Source organism: Mixophyes fleayi (assembly GCF_038048845.1).
Source record: "Mixophyes fleayi isolate aMixFle1 chromosome 2 unlocalized genomic scaffold, aMixFle1.hap1 SUPER_2_unloc_7, whole genome shotgun sequence".
NCBI classification, from domain to species: Eukaryota; Metazoa; Chordata; class Amphibia; order Anura; family Limnodynastidae; genus Mixophyes; species Mixophyes fleayi.
In genome coordinates this window covers 291935-311191 of record NW_027445884.1, presented here as the reverse complement: position 1 = coordinate 311191, position 19257 = coordinate 291935, and the positions used below count along the sequence as shown (strand labels likewise).

Sequence of the window (19257 nt, the reverse complement as noted above, 5' to 3'; positions counted from 1 at the left end):
GTATAAGCCGAGTTTTTCAGCACATTTTTGTATGCTGAAAAGGGTCTCTCGGCTTATACACGGGTGAAGTTACCTGGTCTCCTGTTCCTGAGCTGTTAACTTCCGCAGTGGAACGCATGTGCGTTCCACTGACAGGAAGTTGTGTATTTAGAATGCAAAAGCCGAACTTCCTGTCAGCATGCGTTCCACTGCGGGGGTAAGTAAAAAACTGAATCTACTACGTTTGTGTGCCTTGTGTGCCGATTGCAGATCCTCACATCTACAAGGTAAGTAAAGTAAGTAACTCTCATGTACAAGAAGGCAGCAGAAATATACACCATAGAGGTTTAACTTATTATGCTATGTTGTCCTATGTACGTTTGATGCGCTCTCTTTGGCATCATCTGTGATAGGTAGCATCATGCTGTTGGCATGTCTATTATTCCAAAAATGTCTGAACTTCTGTCAAGATATTTTCCCAGGACTATGTTTATATTATTACAACACATTGATGCAACAGTTTTGCTTTTCTCTAAAATGTATTAAACTATAGGGGTTGTCCATTTTGTTCTGAGAGAAATGCTAATACTTAAAAACGGAATTGCAAATTGTACTCTTTTTATCTTTTCATATCACTGCTAGCAGTAGTTAGGTAAGGAATCAGTGATCCGTAATTTCTAAATATTATCCAAAATATGTGAAATCATGGTTTTACAATACGTAATAATCGCTATGCCCCAAGTGCTGTTAGGTGACATATGGTAATGTATTGTGACTTAACTGGGATATACCAACGCTGGCAGAGAAGTGAAGGACCCAAGGACTGCATCAGTAGACAGCAATCCGGGACTGGTGACTATAAATTCACCCTGTGATAAGGTTGTGATTATTTGGTACTTAATTTAAAGCTTTGTAATCCTATCAGTGCTGAGTGTGTTTCACAAAAAAGCACAGTTGATTTTATCAAGATTTTTTCCTAGGTGATTTCGTCAGGCTGATAGATAAGGCTGCCTCTGGGCAGTAAAAGAGTTAAGCATAAACCCGGTATGCTCATGTCACTTCGTAAAGCCCACCCGATCTCATTGTCTCTCATCTTGCCTCTGGCATCTATGTGAGCTAGGAAAAGTAGGCAAAAAAATTTACCAGTAGCTGCTGCATTTCCCACCCTAGGCTTATACTCGAGTCAATAAGTTTTCCCATTTTTTTCTGGTAAAATTAGGTGCCTCTGCTTATATTCGGGTCGACTTATACTCGAGTATATACGGTACCTAAACATTGCAAAATAAGTACAACCCTTCATGGCAGTGGTATTCCCTGATGGCAGTGGCCTCTTTCAGCTTAATAATGCGCCCTGCCACACTGTAAAAATTGTTCAGGAATGGTTTGAGGAACATGACAAAGAGTTCAAGGTGTTGACTTGTCTTCCAAATTCCCCAGATCTCAATTTGACCGAGCATCTGTGGGATGTGCTGGAAAACAATTCAGCATCATGGAGGCCCCACCTCGCAACTTACAGGACTTAAAAGATCTGCTGCTAATGTCTTGATGCAATATACCACAGGACACCTTCAGAAGTCTTATGGAGTCCATACCTCGATGGATCAGAGCTGTTTCTGAGGCACAATAGAGACTTTTAATTAAGTGGTTTTAATGTTGCAGCTGATCTGTGTATCATTCATCCACTGTAATATACTCATGCCCAGTATACAGACTCTCTGCCCAGCATGCTAGACTTATGCCAATTTACAGCATGTCCACCACATACACACACATCCAAATGTGCAGCATGGCTACCACAGAACAGTGAATAAAATACATGGCCTAACATAACACACTTGTGCCTGCTTAGTTTTAGCTCATGAAAGTACTGTGATTTCATGTAACTGAAGCTGCAGCTTCCACCTGTAACACATAGGACCATTATGCCTGTGTGAGGCACTCTGTGGTGGGTTGGATAGGGATTCTCCATGTTGTCCAGCTGTGAAGCAGTGTGGTCCCCACATACCCTGTCTTGGAGCCTGCTACTCCAAGTTTTCAACACTAAAGTGTGTATGTATGTATGTATGTATGTATATATATATATATATATATATATATATATATATATATATATATATATATATATATATATATATATACACATACATACATACATACATACACACACACACACACACACACACACACACGTAGGTGCATATATATCTATATTGAGAGACATTTGGTCACAGTTTTTTTTCTTTTCAGGATTTAAGCGGCCATTTTAACCTGTGATATTTAAAAGCATCACCGGACAGATTAAAACTAATCTCTAATGTTACTAGGTAACCCTTTATGTTCACTGTAGTGCACCTGCTGTAGATATATTGTCCTTTATTAAGCAATATTTTATTAGTGTGCCCTGTTTGAACGAGATGATTGCTGACCTAATTGTTTATATTATGCGAGATGTTGTATGAGGTCATTGCTGATAATATTACAATTTTAAAGCCATCAGTGATTACGTTTTTGTATAAATGAATGATGTCATAAGAAAACCCTTGGCAGTGGGGCCTCCCACATTTGCATGCAACCTTAACTACCCATTTCCTTTGTTTTGTAGTTTGGCTGAAACATTAAGTGCCCTTTCAATAATGTTTTTTTCAATTATTTCCTACTTTTTTCTCAAAATAAAGATAGACAACATTGTAAATGCATTATTTAAAATCAAGATTTTTTTAGCCACACTTAGCTTAAATAATCAGTGAATTGCCCTATTCCTATCGTCCCTGCTTTGAGCAATTAACAGTTTTGTACAGTGTCTTATCCAATGTTTGCACCATGCAGTATTGAAAACTTACTGCTGTATGTGTCTATTGAGGACTACACAGCACTTTGGTATTAAACAGGTCATTATCTTTAATGGCTGGATCATCCCCTTATTGCCATGGAAGGGCAGTAGACACCTGCCCTTCATTAATAGATTCGGGCAAATTTAATCCTCCTCAACCCTACTGCTAGAGGCAACAGACTCCAGCATTTAAACACATAAGCCATATTGTTAACTGGAGTTGATTTTGACTAGCATAATTATTTTAAAACCAGCCATGTCTCTAACATCAGTGCTGACTGACAAGATTTTGTGGAGACCTGTGGTGACAACTAGAGGAGGCAATCCTGTCACCTTCTAGGCCCCCGGTTTAACAGATGTATATCCCCATATATGTAACACTGCAAACAATAGCCTTGTCAGCCTGAGCTGGCTCTCACAATTTTGGTGTGATCAACAACATAATTCTTCCTCAATTAAAGTGGCCAGCCCTGAGCTGCACAGTGCTGTGGGGATTTCTTTTAGTGCGATAATATGAAGCTGCTTTGTGAAATTTGTGTAAATTGTTTTTACTGGAAGAATTGGAGGACTGTAAATTAATCACAGGGTTGGATTGATTGTGATGCACAGTTCAGGGACAATAATGTCAAAGAAGCTCAAAGTTCTACATTCTAAATTTTTATACTTGTACCAGGTGCCATTAGGACACACTTCTGTGCATTAGGGAGCAGCGTCAGCTGTCTGTAATGTAGGGAGCTAAAATAATACTTCATTTTTCATATGTGAAAATTTCAGTTTTGGGTTAAGTACTCCATCAGGTGCATGTTGCTGTTGGACTGGCGTAAACGCTATCTGGAGCTACATTGATAGCTATACTATGGCTCGCCCACCCCTCAACTTGTGTCAATAGTTTGGTGTGATTATCTTGACTCCATCATATAAAAGTGGATTCACTCCAACGTGAAGCTATGGTCATCCCTGGAAGAGCATGTAGGGCCATACAGTGTAATTGATGTAATTCTATTGATGTTATAGATGATACCAACCCTACATAGGACTTAAGTTAAGATTTATTTCTTAGCATGTCTGATTATTCTTTTAGCAATAATTTGCTTGCTTGTTCCCATTGTCTTGGTTATGAATACTTGACACTACGGGGCCAATTCAATTCGGGTGCGTTATTCTTGGAATAATGTGGCCTGTGCACTAATACCGTTGCTGCGCTAATAGCGCACAGTTTTACCGTTAGTACGGTAATTTCAACAGTGATTTTTTGCTCGCCGACCTCAGGGTCGCGAGCAAAAATCTGTGTTAAAATGACCATATTAACGGTAATACAATTAGCACCGCATTATTCCCATACTGACCTGGGCTAATTGAATCGGCCCCTTTGTGTTCAATTTCCATATTTCTTGTGTTTATTTCAGTTGAAATAAAAAACAGCAAATTAATGTCATATTGTAGAAATACAGATAAAAGTTGGTTTAGTGTTATTTAGGGCTGAGAGTTTGTATGGTACCTGACCTATCCATAATCCTCTCTGCAATGAATTCTCAACGTCTACTAAGGGTATATAATATTACGGAGCTTTCTGGAGAGGATGATTTTGGAATAAAAAAAGGCTTATTTTAGTTGTTAGTAGCATACATTTTAAGATGATGTACCTGTGTCCCAAGATTGTGATTTTCCAAAGGAAGCACCATCCTTGTTTTAAAAACATATCCAATATAGTGTTAGGTAAAACTATATTCAGTGGTATGGCTTTTCTTCTGAATTAGGTTTTATAAGAGGCCACAGTATAATACCAAATCTATGAATCTTTCTATATAGCCTCTCCAGAGATTATCTAGTGAGTTTCTTGCAACATCACAACATATGGTTTAAATTTACTTTAATGGGTTTGTAAATGGAAAATATTCCTCAACATGTAGCATAGAGTTTTACATAGCATGGCTATTTTAATAAAGAGAAGTGTAGTTCTTGGTGTAGTAATAGGTGATGGAGAGCCATCCAGGATAAAGTTCTCATTACGCTGTAGTGCCCACACAGGAACAAAGTGCTGATTCTAAGCAACTATCCGGCAGGATGCTGTGTTCTGTCATAGATGGCCAAGGGAGCTGCCAAGGATCTTTCCTCATACTATACTGGTAAGATGTGCTTCTTTAGCTCCCTAGTTATTGTTCTCTTTGGAGTTTTGCCAGACCTGTAAAAGAGTGCTATGCTTTGTAAAGTAAAATAATATCACAGGAGTGCAGGTTTTAGACCAGGCTCCAGGAATATGAGATGGTGTTGAGCATGAAGACTACAGGTTCTCCTTCTTGTCCACCTCTTATCCTCTGATTATATGGCATTAAGCAGGTCTAACACATATAGGGATGGCAATGGGTAAGCACTCAGGTTAAAAGGGGACTTTTAAAAAGTGACCATGATAGATCTCTCTAATAATGTGTGTTTTCCTCTATTCTATGTTTGATTTTGAGAAGAGATATAGTCTCACATAGAGATCATTGATCTCTATAAAGAGAGACCGCTGCAGTGCATGAGATTGGTTTTCCAAAGTGGGTGATGGGACGGGGAAATTTGAGCATATTCTACTTTTCCCAGCACCTCCAACATGCTCCTTGCAAAAAACAGCTATGTGCAGAGCATTGTTGTCTTTCCAATAGTGTGTCTCCTCAGTTCTGTCAGAAATGGAACACTGAGAAGAAAGAATTATTAATGCCCATGTACACATAGCCTAGAGATGCAAGACATGTAATTGAGAAGATCAGTTAATTAGAAATGAATATAAAAATACATATTGCTATTTTTAGCATTCAGCTGGTTAAAATGTAAAAAATATTTCAATTTGGACACGTAAATAAAAAGCTGATCCTCGTTCAAAGTCCAGTGTAGCTGGGGCTGGATGTTGTTTTTTAAGATAACAACTGTTTTACAAGTGTTAAACTGATCTTATGTTTCAAGAACCAGTTTACTGGGTTGCAAAACCCACACTTGGACACTGGCACCTTAGTGGAAAATACAGAACTTCTGGCAGCTTATTTGGCATAGGCAGTTATAGCAGTAAAGAATAGACTTTCTGGTTTATCCATCATTCAAAGAAGCAACAAACCCCAATTGGATTGTAAACCACATTCCTATCATGTTGTTCTTGGAATCAGAACGGTTCCCTTTCCTTCATGATGCAGAGCACCATAACAGCTCTTCGCTGTGTCTTTTCTTGCAGGCTGTTATCACTTCTTTTACACCTTGCTTCTGTTTATTTTTATTATTTCCATCTATCTTTCTGTTTTTATCCCCACAACTCAGCTTAATGTAAACCTTTCACCCAAACTTTTGTGTGAACATCTTTAAATGTCTGTTGAAGTTTCCATTCATTTCACCTTTCATGTCCCAGCATGGGAAGTCCTTACGTATTGAGTAAGAATGATAGCGACAGGATGACCACCTCTATTACAATTCACTCCTAATCTAGAGTAATGTGCGTGCATATATGTTATAGCATCTAAAAACAAATAAGCATATCATATCAAAGTGTTATGAAATTAATTGATTTTTAGTTCAGTGGTTGTCTTCAGACATGTGACCCAGTATTGTCATGTTGTTAGGGCTAAGTAAGGTAACATTGTTAAAGCAAGTAAAGGGACCTCTGTGCAACTAAAATGGGGAGCTCCAGAAATGTTATGTTGCCCACCAGTACCATAGAAGATCTGCCACAACGAAACTTCATCAATTCATAATCTTCCTTCTTAATTTTTGTTTCTTGTGTTCTTTGGTTGGTTTGTCTTAAAATTGTGTAAGTCACCCCCTTTATAGTTTTGCACACTTATAAAGGGTTAAATATACTATTTGGCTTAAAACAACATATCTAGAGCCACTTTTTATTTTTCCTGAGCCAAGTAAATGTAGTATATCTTGTATGAAAACATGGGTCCAGTCCCACTGGACTGCTAAAGCATCCTTGCATTTCCTTCAGTGGTTTGGGAATCCTAAAAAGTTTATAGGAAGTTTATAGAGCCCACAAGACATTTCTACACAAAGACGTTTTGGTCTGTAATCGTATTTCTGGCATGGCTTGTGAAAGATTTTTAAACCTAGCTGAATGTCCTCCTGCAAAATGCAGTTACTTGATGGGGCATCTGCTAACAGATTCTCTGTTGTAGAATTTAAGCTGCTTATAGCAACCAGTGCCTTGTAGCCAAAATAAGATAAAGGCTGACTTCTTATATAGGTGAATGATTTAAAGGAACAACCTTCCTGTTCCAGAATTTCCTGCACCAGGATATTGATCTGATTAATAGTTTTGCTGCTGCTGTGGACAAGTTGTAGGGTGACTTACATTTTACGTTTTATAAACATTTAGCTTGTGTGTTTTTATTTAGCTTGTGCGCTTTATTAAAAATATTTGTCTCTTTGTCTTTAGCATTAAAATAAATACTGTAATAGATTTATTTTAAGTGACTCTGAACAGCATCTCATGAAATAAGCAAAGTTTTTGATATAATATTCAGCTGTATAATATCTGCCAACATTGTTTTTTTGGGGGGTTTTTCTTCCAATTTTACATAGTTGCAACTTTAGGTAATTTATTTATAGTATCACTGGTATAAATCTAAAGGACTGGAGCCAGTGTACTCGGTTGAAGACTCAATTAGAATAAATCACCACTTATAAAGTGTTACACAGTTCTTATAAGGGTGCCTTGACGGATAATGTGTTTTTTTTTTCTGTACTTGCTTATTTTCTTCTATTTTTGTTTGTTCTAGGGAGCCTCATGTCGTTACTACTATGGTGCTCAGAAAATGAGTGAGCAGAACATATTACAATACAAACTAGGAGTATATCAGGCATGGGACATTGAAGAGCTGGTAGGACTTGGTAAAAAGCTACGTGCTTGTGCTTACTATGCTGCCCGGGAACTAATGAAGGAGGCAGATATTGTATTCTGTCCTTACAACTATCTTTTGGACTCCCAAATTAGGGAAAGTGTAAGTTAAGCTTGGGAGAATTATGCAGTCCTATGTATATTTTGAAAATGTGTTAAATATAAATTATTTGTTTATATTTATTTTAACAGTGATTTTAAAAAAATATTCAGGTTACACATTCACATAATTTAAATGTTTTATTTTGCTCATGACTGTATCATTATGAACTACTACAGTAACCATTTAATAGAATTGTTGGCCTCAATGTCAAAACAGTAAGGGGGAGAGATGTAGGCATGACCAAAATTTAGCTTATTGGCAAGTAAGCATTTCAAGAATAAAATTAACAAAACATCTTAGTGAAAGCTACAGACCTATTTGAAACAGCACTTTAAGAAATCTACTATACAATACAATACAGAGGGCGGAATAAGAAACCGCAAACATTTTAGGTATAAAATAAATGTATTTAATCATGAAATAAAATTAGATATACACAATGCCTATCTACCTAAAACACCAATAGCACATATAATACTAATATCACCTCCCTACCTCTCCTCATTCGACTCTCTCCCAAAACTCACCTTTTCAAGCTCACCTATCCTACCACATCCATTCTATCCATCACCTCCTCTTCCTTGTTTGCCATCTCCTTCTTTTGCCAGTTTGTTCTACTGTCTCTCCCAACCCCTCCCTCTATAATGTAAGCTCTCTTGTCCCACTTCTGTCTACTGTCTGACGCCCTTGTATGTCCCGTCACGTCTTTTGCTACTCTCTGTGTGAGTCCCCACAGCATTACTCACACTCATCTGTGCTACTTATATGTATTACCTCATCTAGTTGTTACTTGCTTATGTATCCAACACTACGGAATCTGTGGCGCCTTACAAATAAATAAATTAATAATACTATTATCATCTAAAAATAAACGTAAGAGTCCACATAAATACGTACTGATTCCTCTTAAGAAACTACCACAATAATCCTTTGTTTATTTTTAGGTGATATTAGTATTACATGTGTTATTGATTTTTCTCTTTCATCCGGTCTGGGGGACACTGCTTACCATGGGTTGTGGAGGGGAGCTTGGGAGTTGGCACCTAACTAGTTAACTTTAGTACTGCTGGCAAACCCCTCCCCTCTACAATCCCCCTGCCTCTTCCTGTCCAGTTTTTTTAGGTGCCCTGGAGTTGGGGCAGTGTTTTTAGTACTTAGGTAAATTTTATAGATTTACTTTATTTTATTTCCTTTTTTTAGGGTTTTTTCCTTCAACAGTGGCAGCGCTGGAGTGTGTTCTACTATAGAGAACACACTCACAGCTTCAGCAGCGCAGGCATCCGTTTGCCAGAGGAGCTCACTGGTATATATTTGGAAAGTCTAGAGGTGCCTGATTGAGGAGTGAACAAAGGTCTCACGGACCGCTGTCACTCCTCCACCCCACCCCCCCCCCCCCCGATAACCGGCGCTGCCATTACAGGCAGAGAGTGCCGGTTATCGGCAGCGGACAAACGCCGGCGGCCATTTTATTTTTTCTGACAGCCAGCGCTAGACGGAGAAGGAGGAGAGGGGGCCATACCACGATTCCCCCCTCATACATAGGAGGGGGGCGCCGGGTAACTATCGCTGCGGAGACCTCTGTCCTAGAGGTCTCCACTACTCTGCCACGCTTGGAGCCTTTTTTTTTTTTTTATCAGGCTCCATGTTTTTTTTTTCAATTTATGCTAAAAATAGCTGCAAAGCAGCAGTTACTGAAGGGGGGGAGCTACAGAATAGAGTTCCCCCCACCTTCCTGAGAGAGATGGTCTTTCCCAGCCTTCTGGCGCCAAGAGAAGCCCGGGAAGAGGAACAGGACGCAGGGAGCAGGCACAGGACAAACTGCTGTTGAACTTCTCCCCTTCTGTGGCCTATTGGCTAAGTATCACCTTTATTACACACTTCTAATGTTTAATAACTGGGCCAGTAGGATTTACATTATAGTCTCCTACTGGTTTATATATATTGGTGGTATTAATTTTTTACAAGTACAACTTTTATAAGATATCTGTTGATTACTTGTTTTCATACCTGTTCCTACACATTTATATACTTGCTCTCTCTATCTCTCTATCCATTTTTTTCTGTGCTCAGCTAGAGTCATATTTTACTCTGTGTGTTTGGTGTACCTTACTTTATAAGATGACAGATAAGGGAAAGGGCCCCATGGCTAAATACTTCACATGCTCAAAATGTCATGTAAAATTACCGTGTGGCCAGAAGGACCCTTTGGCGCTCTGCTCTGCATGCGAAGCAGGGGTCCCCACTGTGCATACCCAGCAGGTTTCAGTCCCACTGACGGAGGAACCGGCCTGGGTGGCCTCCCTGACACAGTCGGTCTCCTCCTTAGCTCAGATGGTTTTCCAGTCTAATCAGTTGTTATCTACTGTAGCAACTTCGGTGGCTAGTAATGCTAACCCACAGTCAGACCTCCCGGCTTCCTCAGGTTCTAGTGCAGCGGGTTTGCCAGGACCTTCCTCATGGCAGCCTGACCCAGCCCCTGTTCTTACAGACCCGGCATGGTCTACAGCATTTTTAAAGGGCTTGAACAAGCTAAACCTGTTGCTTGATACCGCTAATACACCGCCTGCTAAAAGAAGGAGACTTAGATCAGTAAATCCCCTTGTGGTCCTATCAGACTCTGAGGAGGGTTCTGAGGAAGAGGGGGAAATGTATTCAGATTCTGACCAATTACTCCAATTGCAACAGGAAGACTATCCCAAAAACCAATTTGTTAATGATTTGGTTTTAGCGGTTAGACAAGCGTTGGACCTCCCTGAACCGGAGGATCTTACCCCCAGAGACAGGAGCCTCTTTAAGAAGGATAAGAGAAAGGCCAGCCATTTTCCCCCTTCTGCTGAGCTTAGGGTTATTGCCGAAGGGGCATGGAAACAGCCTGAAAGAAGGTTTTCTATTCCTAGGAGATTCTCTTCCCTGTATCCCCTACAGGAAGAAGAGGTGGTTCGCTGGGAGACTATTCCCAAGGTAGATATCCCTATTGCCCGATTGGCAAAGCATACCTTACTCCCAGCTCCTGGTTCAGCGTCCCTTCCAGACGCCAACGACCGCAAAGTTGAATCCCAGCTAAAATCCATTTTTGCGGCTGCGGGTTCCTCTTTCAGACCTACTTTTGCCTCAGCTTGGGTGGCTAGAGCCATGGAAGCTTGGGCAGACCAACTGGCAGAAGCCTTACAGGACTCAGAACTTCTCCCCCTGGCCCTGCACTTGAAGGAGGCTTCCGGGTACCTATACGAGGCAGCCCAGAACTCAGCGGCGGTCTTCTCTTCCATTCAGGCGGCCTCTATTTCTGCAAGAAGAACGCTATGGCTGAAATCCTGGGAGGGTGATGCGGAATCAAAAAGGTCCGTTGAATCTATTCCATTCTCTGCAGCAGGTTTGTTCGGACCGGAACGGGGGGCAAAAGCACTTCCTTGCCAGTATATTCGTACAGGAGCCGCAACTCTCGGGGCAGCTCTTTCCGTCAGCCCTTTCGGGGGACCTCCTCTCATAGGGGACAGTCCTTTAGGGGCAGACAACCTAATTCTCGAGGCTCCTCCACTAGAGGGAGATCCTCGTTTGCATCTAGGCGCCAGGCCTCCAAAAACCAGGAGAAACCTGCGTCCTGACTGCCCCCCCGTTCCACAGGGAACACCAGTGGGGGGACGTCTGTCTCTATTTCGGGAACAGTGGGCAGAGTCTTCCCAGGATCCCTGGATCCGGGAAATCATTTCAGAAGGATACAGGATAGATCTGTTGGGCCCGGCCCCGCAGCGTTACTTCCAGACTCCGCTCCCCCGGGATCCATCAAGAAGACAGGCTATACAGGATTGTGTCGCTTCCCTTCTGCTTCAGAGGGTCATCTGCAGAGTTCCAGATTGCCAGAAAGGGCGAGGGTTCTATTCCAACCTGTTCCTAGTCAAGAAGCCGGACGGCTCTTTTCGTCCCATACTAAACTTAAAAGGCCTCAATGTTCACTTAAGGGTCAACAGATTTCGGATGGAATCTCTGAGGTCAGTAATAAACGGCCTAGAAAAGGACCAGTATATGGCGTCCATAGATATAAAGGACGCATATCTCAACGTTCCCATTTGGATCCACCATCAGTCTCTTCTCAGATTCTCGGTGGGATCTTTTCACTACCAGTTTCGGGCCCTCCCCTTTGGCCTCTCAACGGCGCCAAGGGTCTTCACAAAAATTATGTCAATAATGGCAGCATGTCTTCACCTGCAGGGAGTTCAGGTCGTTCCTTATTTGGACGACCTACTCATCAAGGCTTCCTCCAAAGATTGTCTTCTTCATCATTTATCCCTCACCCGAGCGGTTCTCGAGGGCCACGGTTGGCTGATAAATTCAGCAAAATCCCAGATGGTTCCGTGTCAGCGCATGGTTTTTCTGGGGCTCATCATGGACACCAGCAAACAGAGGGTGTTTCTCCCAGTAGAAAAGATCAGCTCTATTCAGACTGTAACTTCTCAGGTTTTGTCTTCCCCAAGTCCCTCAATGCATTTATGCATGAGGCTACTCGGAAAGATGGTGGCCTCCTTCGAGACCATCCCCTTTGGTCGGGCCCATTCTCGATGTTTCCAGTGGGATCTACTGTCGAAGTGGTCGGGTTCACACCTACACCTGGAACGTCAGAGGATCTCCCTATCCCCGAGGGCGAGGGAATCTCTTCAGTGGTGGCTGGTTCAGGATCATCTGAAGGTAGGCAGATCCTTCGCTCCATGGTCGTGGATCATAGCCACGACGGACGCCAGCCTGAAAGGTTGGGGGGCGGTAGTCCTGCACCTCCGACTTCAGGGACGCTGGTCGGTTCAGGAATCAGCTCTATCGATAAATGTATTAGAATTGAAGGCCATTCTATTGGCCCTCAAGGGAGCTCAGCCCCTTCTTCGGGGGCCACCCGGTCAGAATTCAATCCGACAATGCCACGGCTGTTGCATATGTCAACAGGCAGGGAGGAACCAGGAGTGCAGCTGCCATGGATATCGCAGCTCAAATACTGGTTTGGGCGGAGTTAAACGTTCCGGCTATTTCTGCAGTCTTCATTCCAGGAATAGAAAACTGGGAGGCGGACTATCTAAGCCGAATTCAGATGATGCCGGGAGAGTGGTCACTCCACCCGGAAGTCTTCCAGTTCCTGGTTCGAAAGTGGGGCCTTCCGGACATAGATCTCATGGCCTTCAGACACAACCGGAAAGTTCAAAGGTTTTGCGCAAGGGCAAGGGATCCCTTAGCGGTAGCAGTGGATGTCATGACGATGTCATGGGAGTTCAGGATGGGATATCTATTTCCTCCAATTCCCATGCTTCCTCGCGTCCTCAAACGAGTAAGGCAGGGCGGTCTGCCGGTAATTCTAGTTGCTCCCTCTTGGCCGCGCCGAGTGTGGTACGCAGACATATTGTCAATGGCGGAAGGACCAGGGGTCCATCTTCCGCATCGAGACGACCTTCTTCTACAAGGTCCATTCCACCACCAGAGTTTACCTCAGCTCAGTTTAACGGCATGGCTGTTGAAGCCAGCCTCTGGAGGTCTAGAGGTTTTTCTTCCAGCGTAGTTAACACTTTGATGTTAGCTAGGAAACCTGTTACATCTCGCATCTATCACAGGATCTGGAAGGCCTACATTAGGTGGTGCGAAGGCAGGACATGCCTTTCATCCGCTTTTCATATTCCTCGCTTATTAGCTTTTCTTCAAAAGGGCCTGAAAGCAGGTCTCAGATTAGGTTCCCTAAAGGTGCAGGTATCGGCACTTTCAGTATTCTTTCATATGAAATTAGCTGATTTGCCAGATATTAGAACTTTTTTTCAGGGAGTCTTGCACATACAGCCTCCTTATGTACCTCCTACAGCTCCGTGGGACCTCAACATGGTACTGGATATGCTCAAGGGGCCTCCATTTGAGCCCTTGAGAGAGACAGATTTAAAATGGTTGACCTGGAAGGTCCTCTTTCTTCTGGCTATCGCATCTGCTCGTAGAGTTTCTGAATTAGGAGCCCTGTCATGTAGAGAACCTTATTTGGTTTTCCACGAGGACAGAGCGGTGTTAAGGACCCTTCCTTCCTTTGTCCCCAAAGTAGTGTCAGCTTTCCATCTTAACCAGGAAATTGTAGTTCCGGTCTTTTCAGCTTCTTCCCAGGCAGATAAACAATCTATGGAGAAGCTAGATGTTGTTAGGGCTCTACGTATATATGTCAAAAGAACTTCCCAGATTAGACGTACCGATTCTCTTTTTGTCCTTTATGACGCTAATAAGAGAGGCTGGCCAGCCTCAAAACAATCCATCGCTAGATGGATTACATCTACCATCAGACTAGCATATATAAAGGCTAGCCGTCCTGTGCCCGAGAGACTTACAGCCCATTCCACCAGATCGGTAGGGGCTTTGTGGGCAGCAAGGAATGGAGCTTCTGCAGACCAGCTTTGCAGGGCAGCCACCTGGTCCTCTGTCCATACCTTTGCAAAATTTTATCAGTTTAATGTTTTTGCATCAGCTGATGCAGATTTCGCTCGTAATGCTTTACGAGCGGGATTTTCAGAGTAGTCCCACCCTTAGGGGGCTGCTTTAGAACGTCCCCATGGTAAGCAGTGTCCCCCAGACCGGATGAAAGAGAAAAGAGGATTTATGTACTTACGTTAAATCCGTTTCTCTGATTCCGTCTGGGGGACACTGCGATCCCTCCCTTCTGTTATTCTTCTGTGTGCTCTTGTGTGACTGCCCTTTTTATCCTTGGGCTTTGTTAAAACTAACTGGACAGGAAGAGGCAGGGGGATTGTAGAGGGGAGGGGTTTGCCAGCAGTACTAAAGTTAACTAGTTAGGTGCCAACTCCCAAGCTCCCCTCCACAACCCATGGTAAGCAGTGTCCCCCAGACGGAATCAGAGAAACGGATTTAACGTAAGTACATAAATCCTCTTTTTAAGTAGACGCATTGTGTATATATAATTTTTATTTTATGATTAAATACATTTATGTTTTACCTAAAGTGTTTGTGGTTTCCAGTTCTGCTCTCTGTATTTTATTGTATAGTAGATTTCTTAAAGCGCTCTTTCCAATAGGTTTATAGGTTTTCAATTTTTGGAAAAATTCAGCAGTCTCCTTCCTGACAGCAGCCTTAATCTACTATCTAATCATATAGAGTTGTACTCCGTTTAACAATCATTTTCATAATTTCTGTTTTGTATGGGTTTTTTCTCTTTCTGCGCTTGATTAGTTTTTATGTCTATACTCCTAATGAAAGCTGCAACATTTGCTGTCTTTGATTACACATTTTGTTTTCTGCTATTATACCAGAGTTGGTGGAATTCTCAGGTGTGACATACAGACCTATGAACTTTACCCAATTTTCTTTAAAAGCTCTGGGACTTTTCACTTTAAACATTAAACAAAAAGTGCAAGTTGCCGGAGGAAATCAACCCGTTGTATGACCCACTAAATATTGTGTATTAAGCTTGAGAAGCTGTAAGTCTAATAGAGATCATGCCTTGTACGATTGTGGAATACTCATAACTTGGTTAATTAAGATGGCAGTTTTTAGGTCGTCCTCCTGTAACATAAGCAGAGCACATTCATTTTAGACAGACCATGCTAGCAAGTACCTCTCATGTAAAATATAATTTGCCTCTAACTTGCCATGTTGCTTTTGGTAAACAACGGACTGGGCACTGCTAATAATACAGATGTAACAATGCATTTGGTGCAATTGTGTGCATTATGCACTGTTCAGAGGGGGCCTTATTGTGCCATTTTTCTTAAAGGATTGTACTTTGTATGTGCACACTAATTCAAATACAACCTTGGCTTCTGTTTTTGAAGTTCAGATTATACATGCAAATAAGTATTCGTCACACATATTTATGTGTTTGTTGCAACTATTTGGATTGCAAAAGTGCTTTGTCATACTTTACTTCTGATGTTCATTTTTTTTGTAGTTCATTCAGCCAAGTCACTTTTATTCCTTTTAGATGGAAATTTCCTTAAAGGACCAGGTGGTAATTCTAGATGAAGCCCATAACATTGAGGACTGTGCTCGTGAATCAGCCAGTTATAGTGTTACAGATGCCCAACTAATGTTTGCCCGAGATGAGATGGACAGCATGGTGAACCATGGGATCAGAGCAAGTGACCATGAACCTCTGCGAGGGGTGTGTTATAGTCTGACTAAGTAAGTTAATTCCTGGAGGAGTAGGCAGAAATAGTCTTTATTATTTATGTAAATATTTCTATAATAAAATCCACTAAGATCTTTAGTGCTTCACTTTTATTATATATCTGTTCTGTGTTTTTAATACACAAGGTTATAATGGAACACATTATTAAATACCGTATATACTCGTGTATAAGCCGAGTTTTTCAGCACATTTTTGTATGCTGAAAAAGGCCACTCGGCTTATACACGAGTGAACTTACCTGGTGTCCGGTCCCTCGGCTGTTAACTTCAGCATATGCGTTCCAACAACAGGAAGTTCGGCATTTGGAACGCAAACTTGCGTTCCAAATGCCGAACTTCCTGTTGTTGGAACGCATATGCGTTCCACTGCGGGTAAGTGAACTCTCTCTGAGTGATTTGACAATCGGACCATTTCTCTTATCTCTGCAGCTGGAACAACAAGGAAAACTCCAGCGTCCGTTGGCCAAGGAGTTAAAATGACGCTTAGAATCGTTGTGCACGAACCTTCATCTATTCTTATCCCTGTGCAGGGCGGCTTTCGTTTATAATTTCAGCCCTGATTTGTGTCTCTGATTTAATGGGTCACTAAGCAGTAAAAGTATAGGCTCTGAGGTTGTGATAACTGCAGTCACATATATATTTATATTTTGTATCTGGCCATTATTGGAGAGAGAGAGAACAAGTTGCTGAGCAGGTTAGGGTCATTGATATTGAGGATACTTTTCTGCACCCAGCTAGGTGGTGAAAACACGGTGATTAAAACTTTGAATACATTTTGAGGTGTCCTATCGAGTGACGCTGGGTGTTCACAGTACAACAATTATATTACTTACATTGAATACTTATGCTCCATAGAATTCAATTGACCGAACGCACATTCTCTTTCTCTCCCTCTCCCTCTCCCTCCCCTTATATACCCCTTTATTTAGGTTAGGTTGTACCCAATGATTTTATAATCATTTATGAATGTACCTTGTCATGTACTGTTATATATGGTTTAGCTAAAAATGATTTCATAGATTGAACTTATCATTTTTATTTAGGCTTTTAAATTAGCGCTCTTTTCCACCCTAGGCTTATACTCGAGTCAATAAGTAAAATTAGGTGCCTCGGCTTATATTCGGGTCGACTTATACTCGAGTATATACGGTACATAGTCTGTATTGTTAAAACACTTCTCTAAGTGTTTGTTGATTGTTGCTTTTCTCAGTGATAAGCCCAACACCACGCCATGCTGTAGATTTCGCCCCCTCCAATTAATAATAGTAACTATTTTTTTGTTGTGGTACCTGTTTTTTTGTTTTCAGTTTCATTTGTTTGCCTTGCTGGTTTGTGTACTGTGATTGTATGTATTATTTATGCAAAAACAATTCCTTTCCAATATGCACAGTTTATGTATCTGCATATAAAATGTAGCCCTTATACAGGGTTCGAACTAGTAAAATAACATTGTCGCACTTAAAAAAAAAACAAAAAACAATGTAGAATTTTTCAGGAAATACAGGTTCACACATTAAAATATATACAGTGTGTATATATGTGTGTGTGTATATATGTGTGTGTATATATGTGTGTATATATGTGTGTGTGTGTGTGTGTATATATGTGTGTATGTGTATATATATATATATATATATATATATATATATATATATGTAAATATATGTATATATGTAAATATATGTATATGTATATATGTAAATATATGTATATGTATATGTATATATATGTATGTATATATATGTGTATATATATATATATATATATATATATATATATATATATATATATATATATATATATATATATATATATATATTGTGGCAAGAGCCCGCTACTGCAGAAGCACACGCGAACAACTTCTTCCTGTTTATGTAGTTTTATTGTCAGGATGGTAAATGTTTTGACACCGTACAGATTTCACAGCAATACATGGAGACCCTAAACGCTAGCTAACGCTCAGCTCTCTCAAGACCAGCCAGCTTCACCAGCGTTGATCTCGGTGCACAAATGATACAAACAAGCTTTTATACCTGATACTCCTCCCCCAGCCTTAGCTTAATGGACAGGTGACACACCCACCTTCTCTTTAAAAGGAAATGCCCCATTACTGGCTCTGTTTGCACTAAAGAGACCCACCCTGTCTGTTTGCTGAGAGGAAGGATTTCTCTGCATGTAAGTTAACCAAACTTAAACTATTGTTTGTTACACATAGGTCTTTACATTCAATCTAGGTGCATTGCTGCACAAATGTTTTACTTTACTTCCCTGCTTTCTCTGCATATTGCCATCTAAATGCCTCCTTTTGTTACATATCACTCCCCCTAGCATCTCCAAGTAGGGGGACGCGGACTTCGCGAGGAGCGCATATTTTCGTGACAATGCATCTGCATTTTTGTGTAGAATTCCAGGTCTATGTTCTACTGAAAACTTGAAAGGTTGCAGTGCCAAGAACCAGCGGGTTACCTTGGCATTTACCTCCCGGTTGTTCTGCATCCATCTCAATGGTACATGGTCTGTTATTAAGGTGAACTCTCTGCCTAGGAGTTAATAGCGCAGAGCTTCTGTAGCCCATTTTATGGCGAGACATTCTTTCTCCACAGTGGCATCGGATAGGCATCAAACTGCGACATACTGTTTAGGCGCCTAAAATCATTGCAGAACCTAATTGTCCCATTGGGTTTCGGGACAAGCACAATGGGACTATTCCACTCACTAGTGGACTCTTCAATCACATCTAACTGGAGCATCTTCTCGACCTCCTTTCTCACGTCCACCTTTCTCACGTCCACCCGTCTGGCTTCGGGAATATGATACGGCTTCTGCTTTACAATGACTCCTGGCGCAGTGACAATGTCGTATTCGATTTAAGGTAGTGCGCCCAGGAATGGAAGAGAAGACATCCCTGTTGCGGTGAATCATTTCTTCAGTCTGTTGTCTCTACTGAATGGACAAAGCTGGCTCTATGGGCACTTCAGACTTTTCAATGGCAGTACTCACTACCTGAGGAGAGGTTTCCTCATCATGCCAAGGTTTAAGGAGGTTAACATGATATATTTGCTCTATAATTGACAGGACCGACAGCCTCTAGAACTTCATATGGACCCTGCCAATGGGTGAAAAGTTTGCTTTCCTGGGTGGGAACCAGGACTAGGACTTTGTCCCCAGGCTTGAAAGATCGAACAACAGCACTTTTATCATAGCTTTTTCTCTGTCGTTCCTGAGCCTCTTTTACATGTTGCTGCACAATGGGCCCTATCTTTCCTAGCCTTTCATAAATTTGGGACACAAATTGTACCAGATTTGGCTCCCTGGGACCTTGCTGCTCCCACCCTT

General features: G+C 41.4%; 1 protein-coding gene across 1 annotated transcript in view; it reads left to right on the top strand.

Annotated features, from left to right (window-relative positions):
• Positions 1–19257, top strand: part of LOC142109665 (Fanconi anemia group J protein homolog) — a 195754-nt gene that overhangs the window by 50535 nt on the left and 125962 nt on the right. Inside the window, exons 8-9 of the mRNA XM_075193731.1 lie at positions 7555–7776; positions 15716–15915. Coding sequence (XP_075049832.1) covers positions 7555–7776; positions 15716–15915 — 422 coding nt within the window. The remainder of the gene's footprint in view (positions 1–7554; positions 7777–15715; positions 15916–19257) is intronic.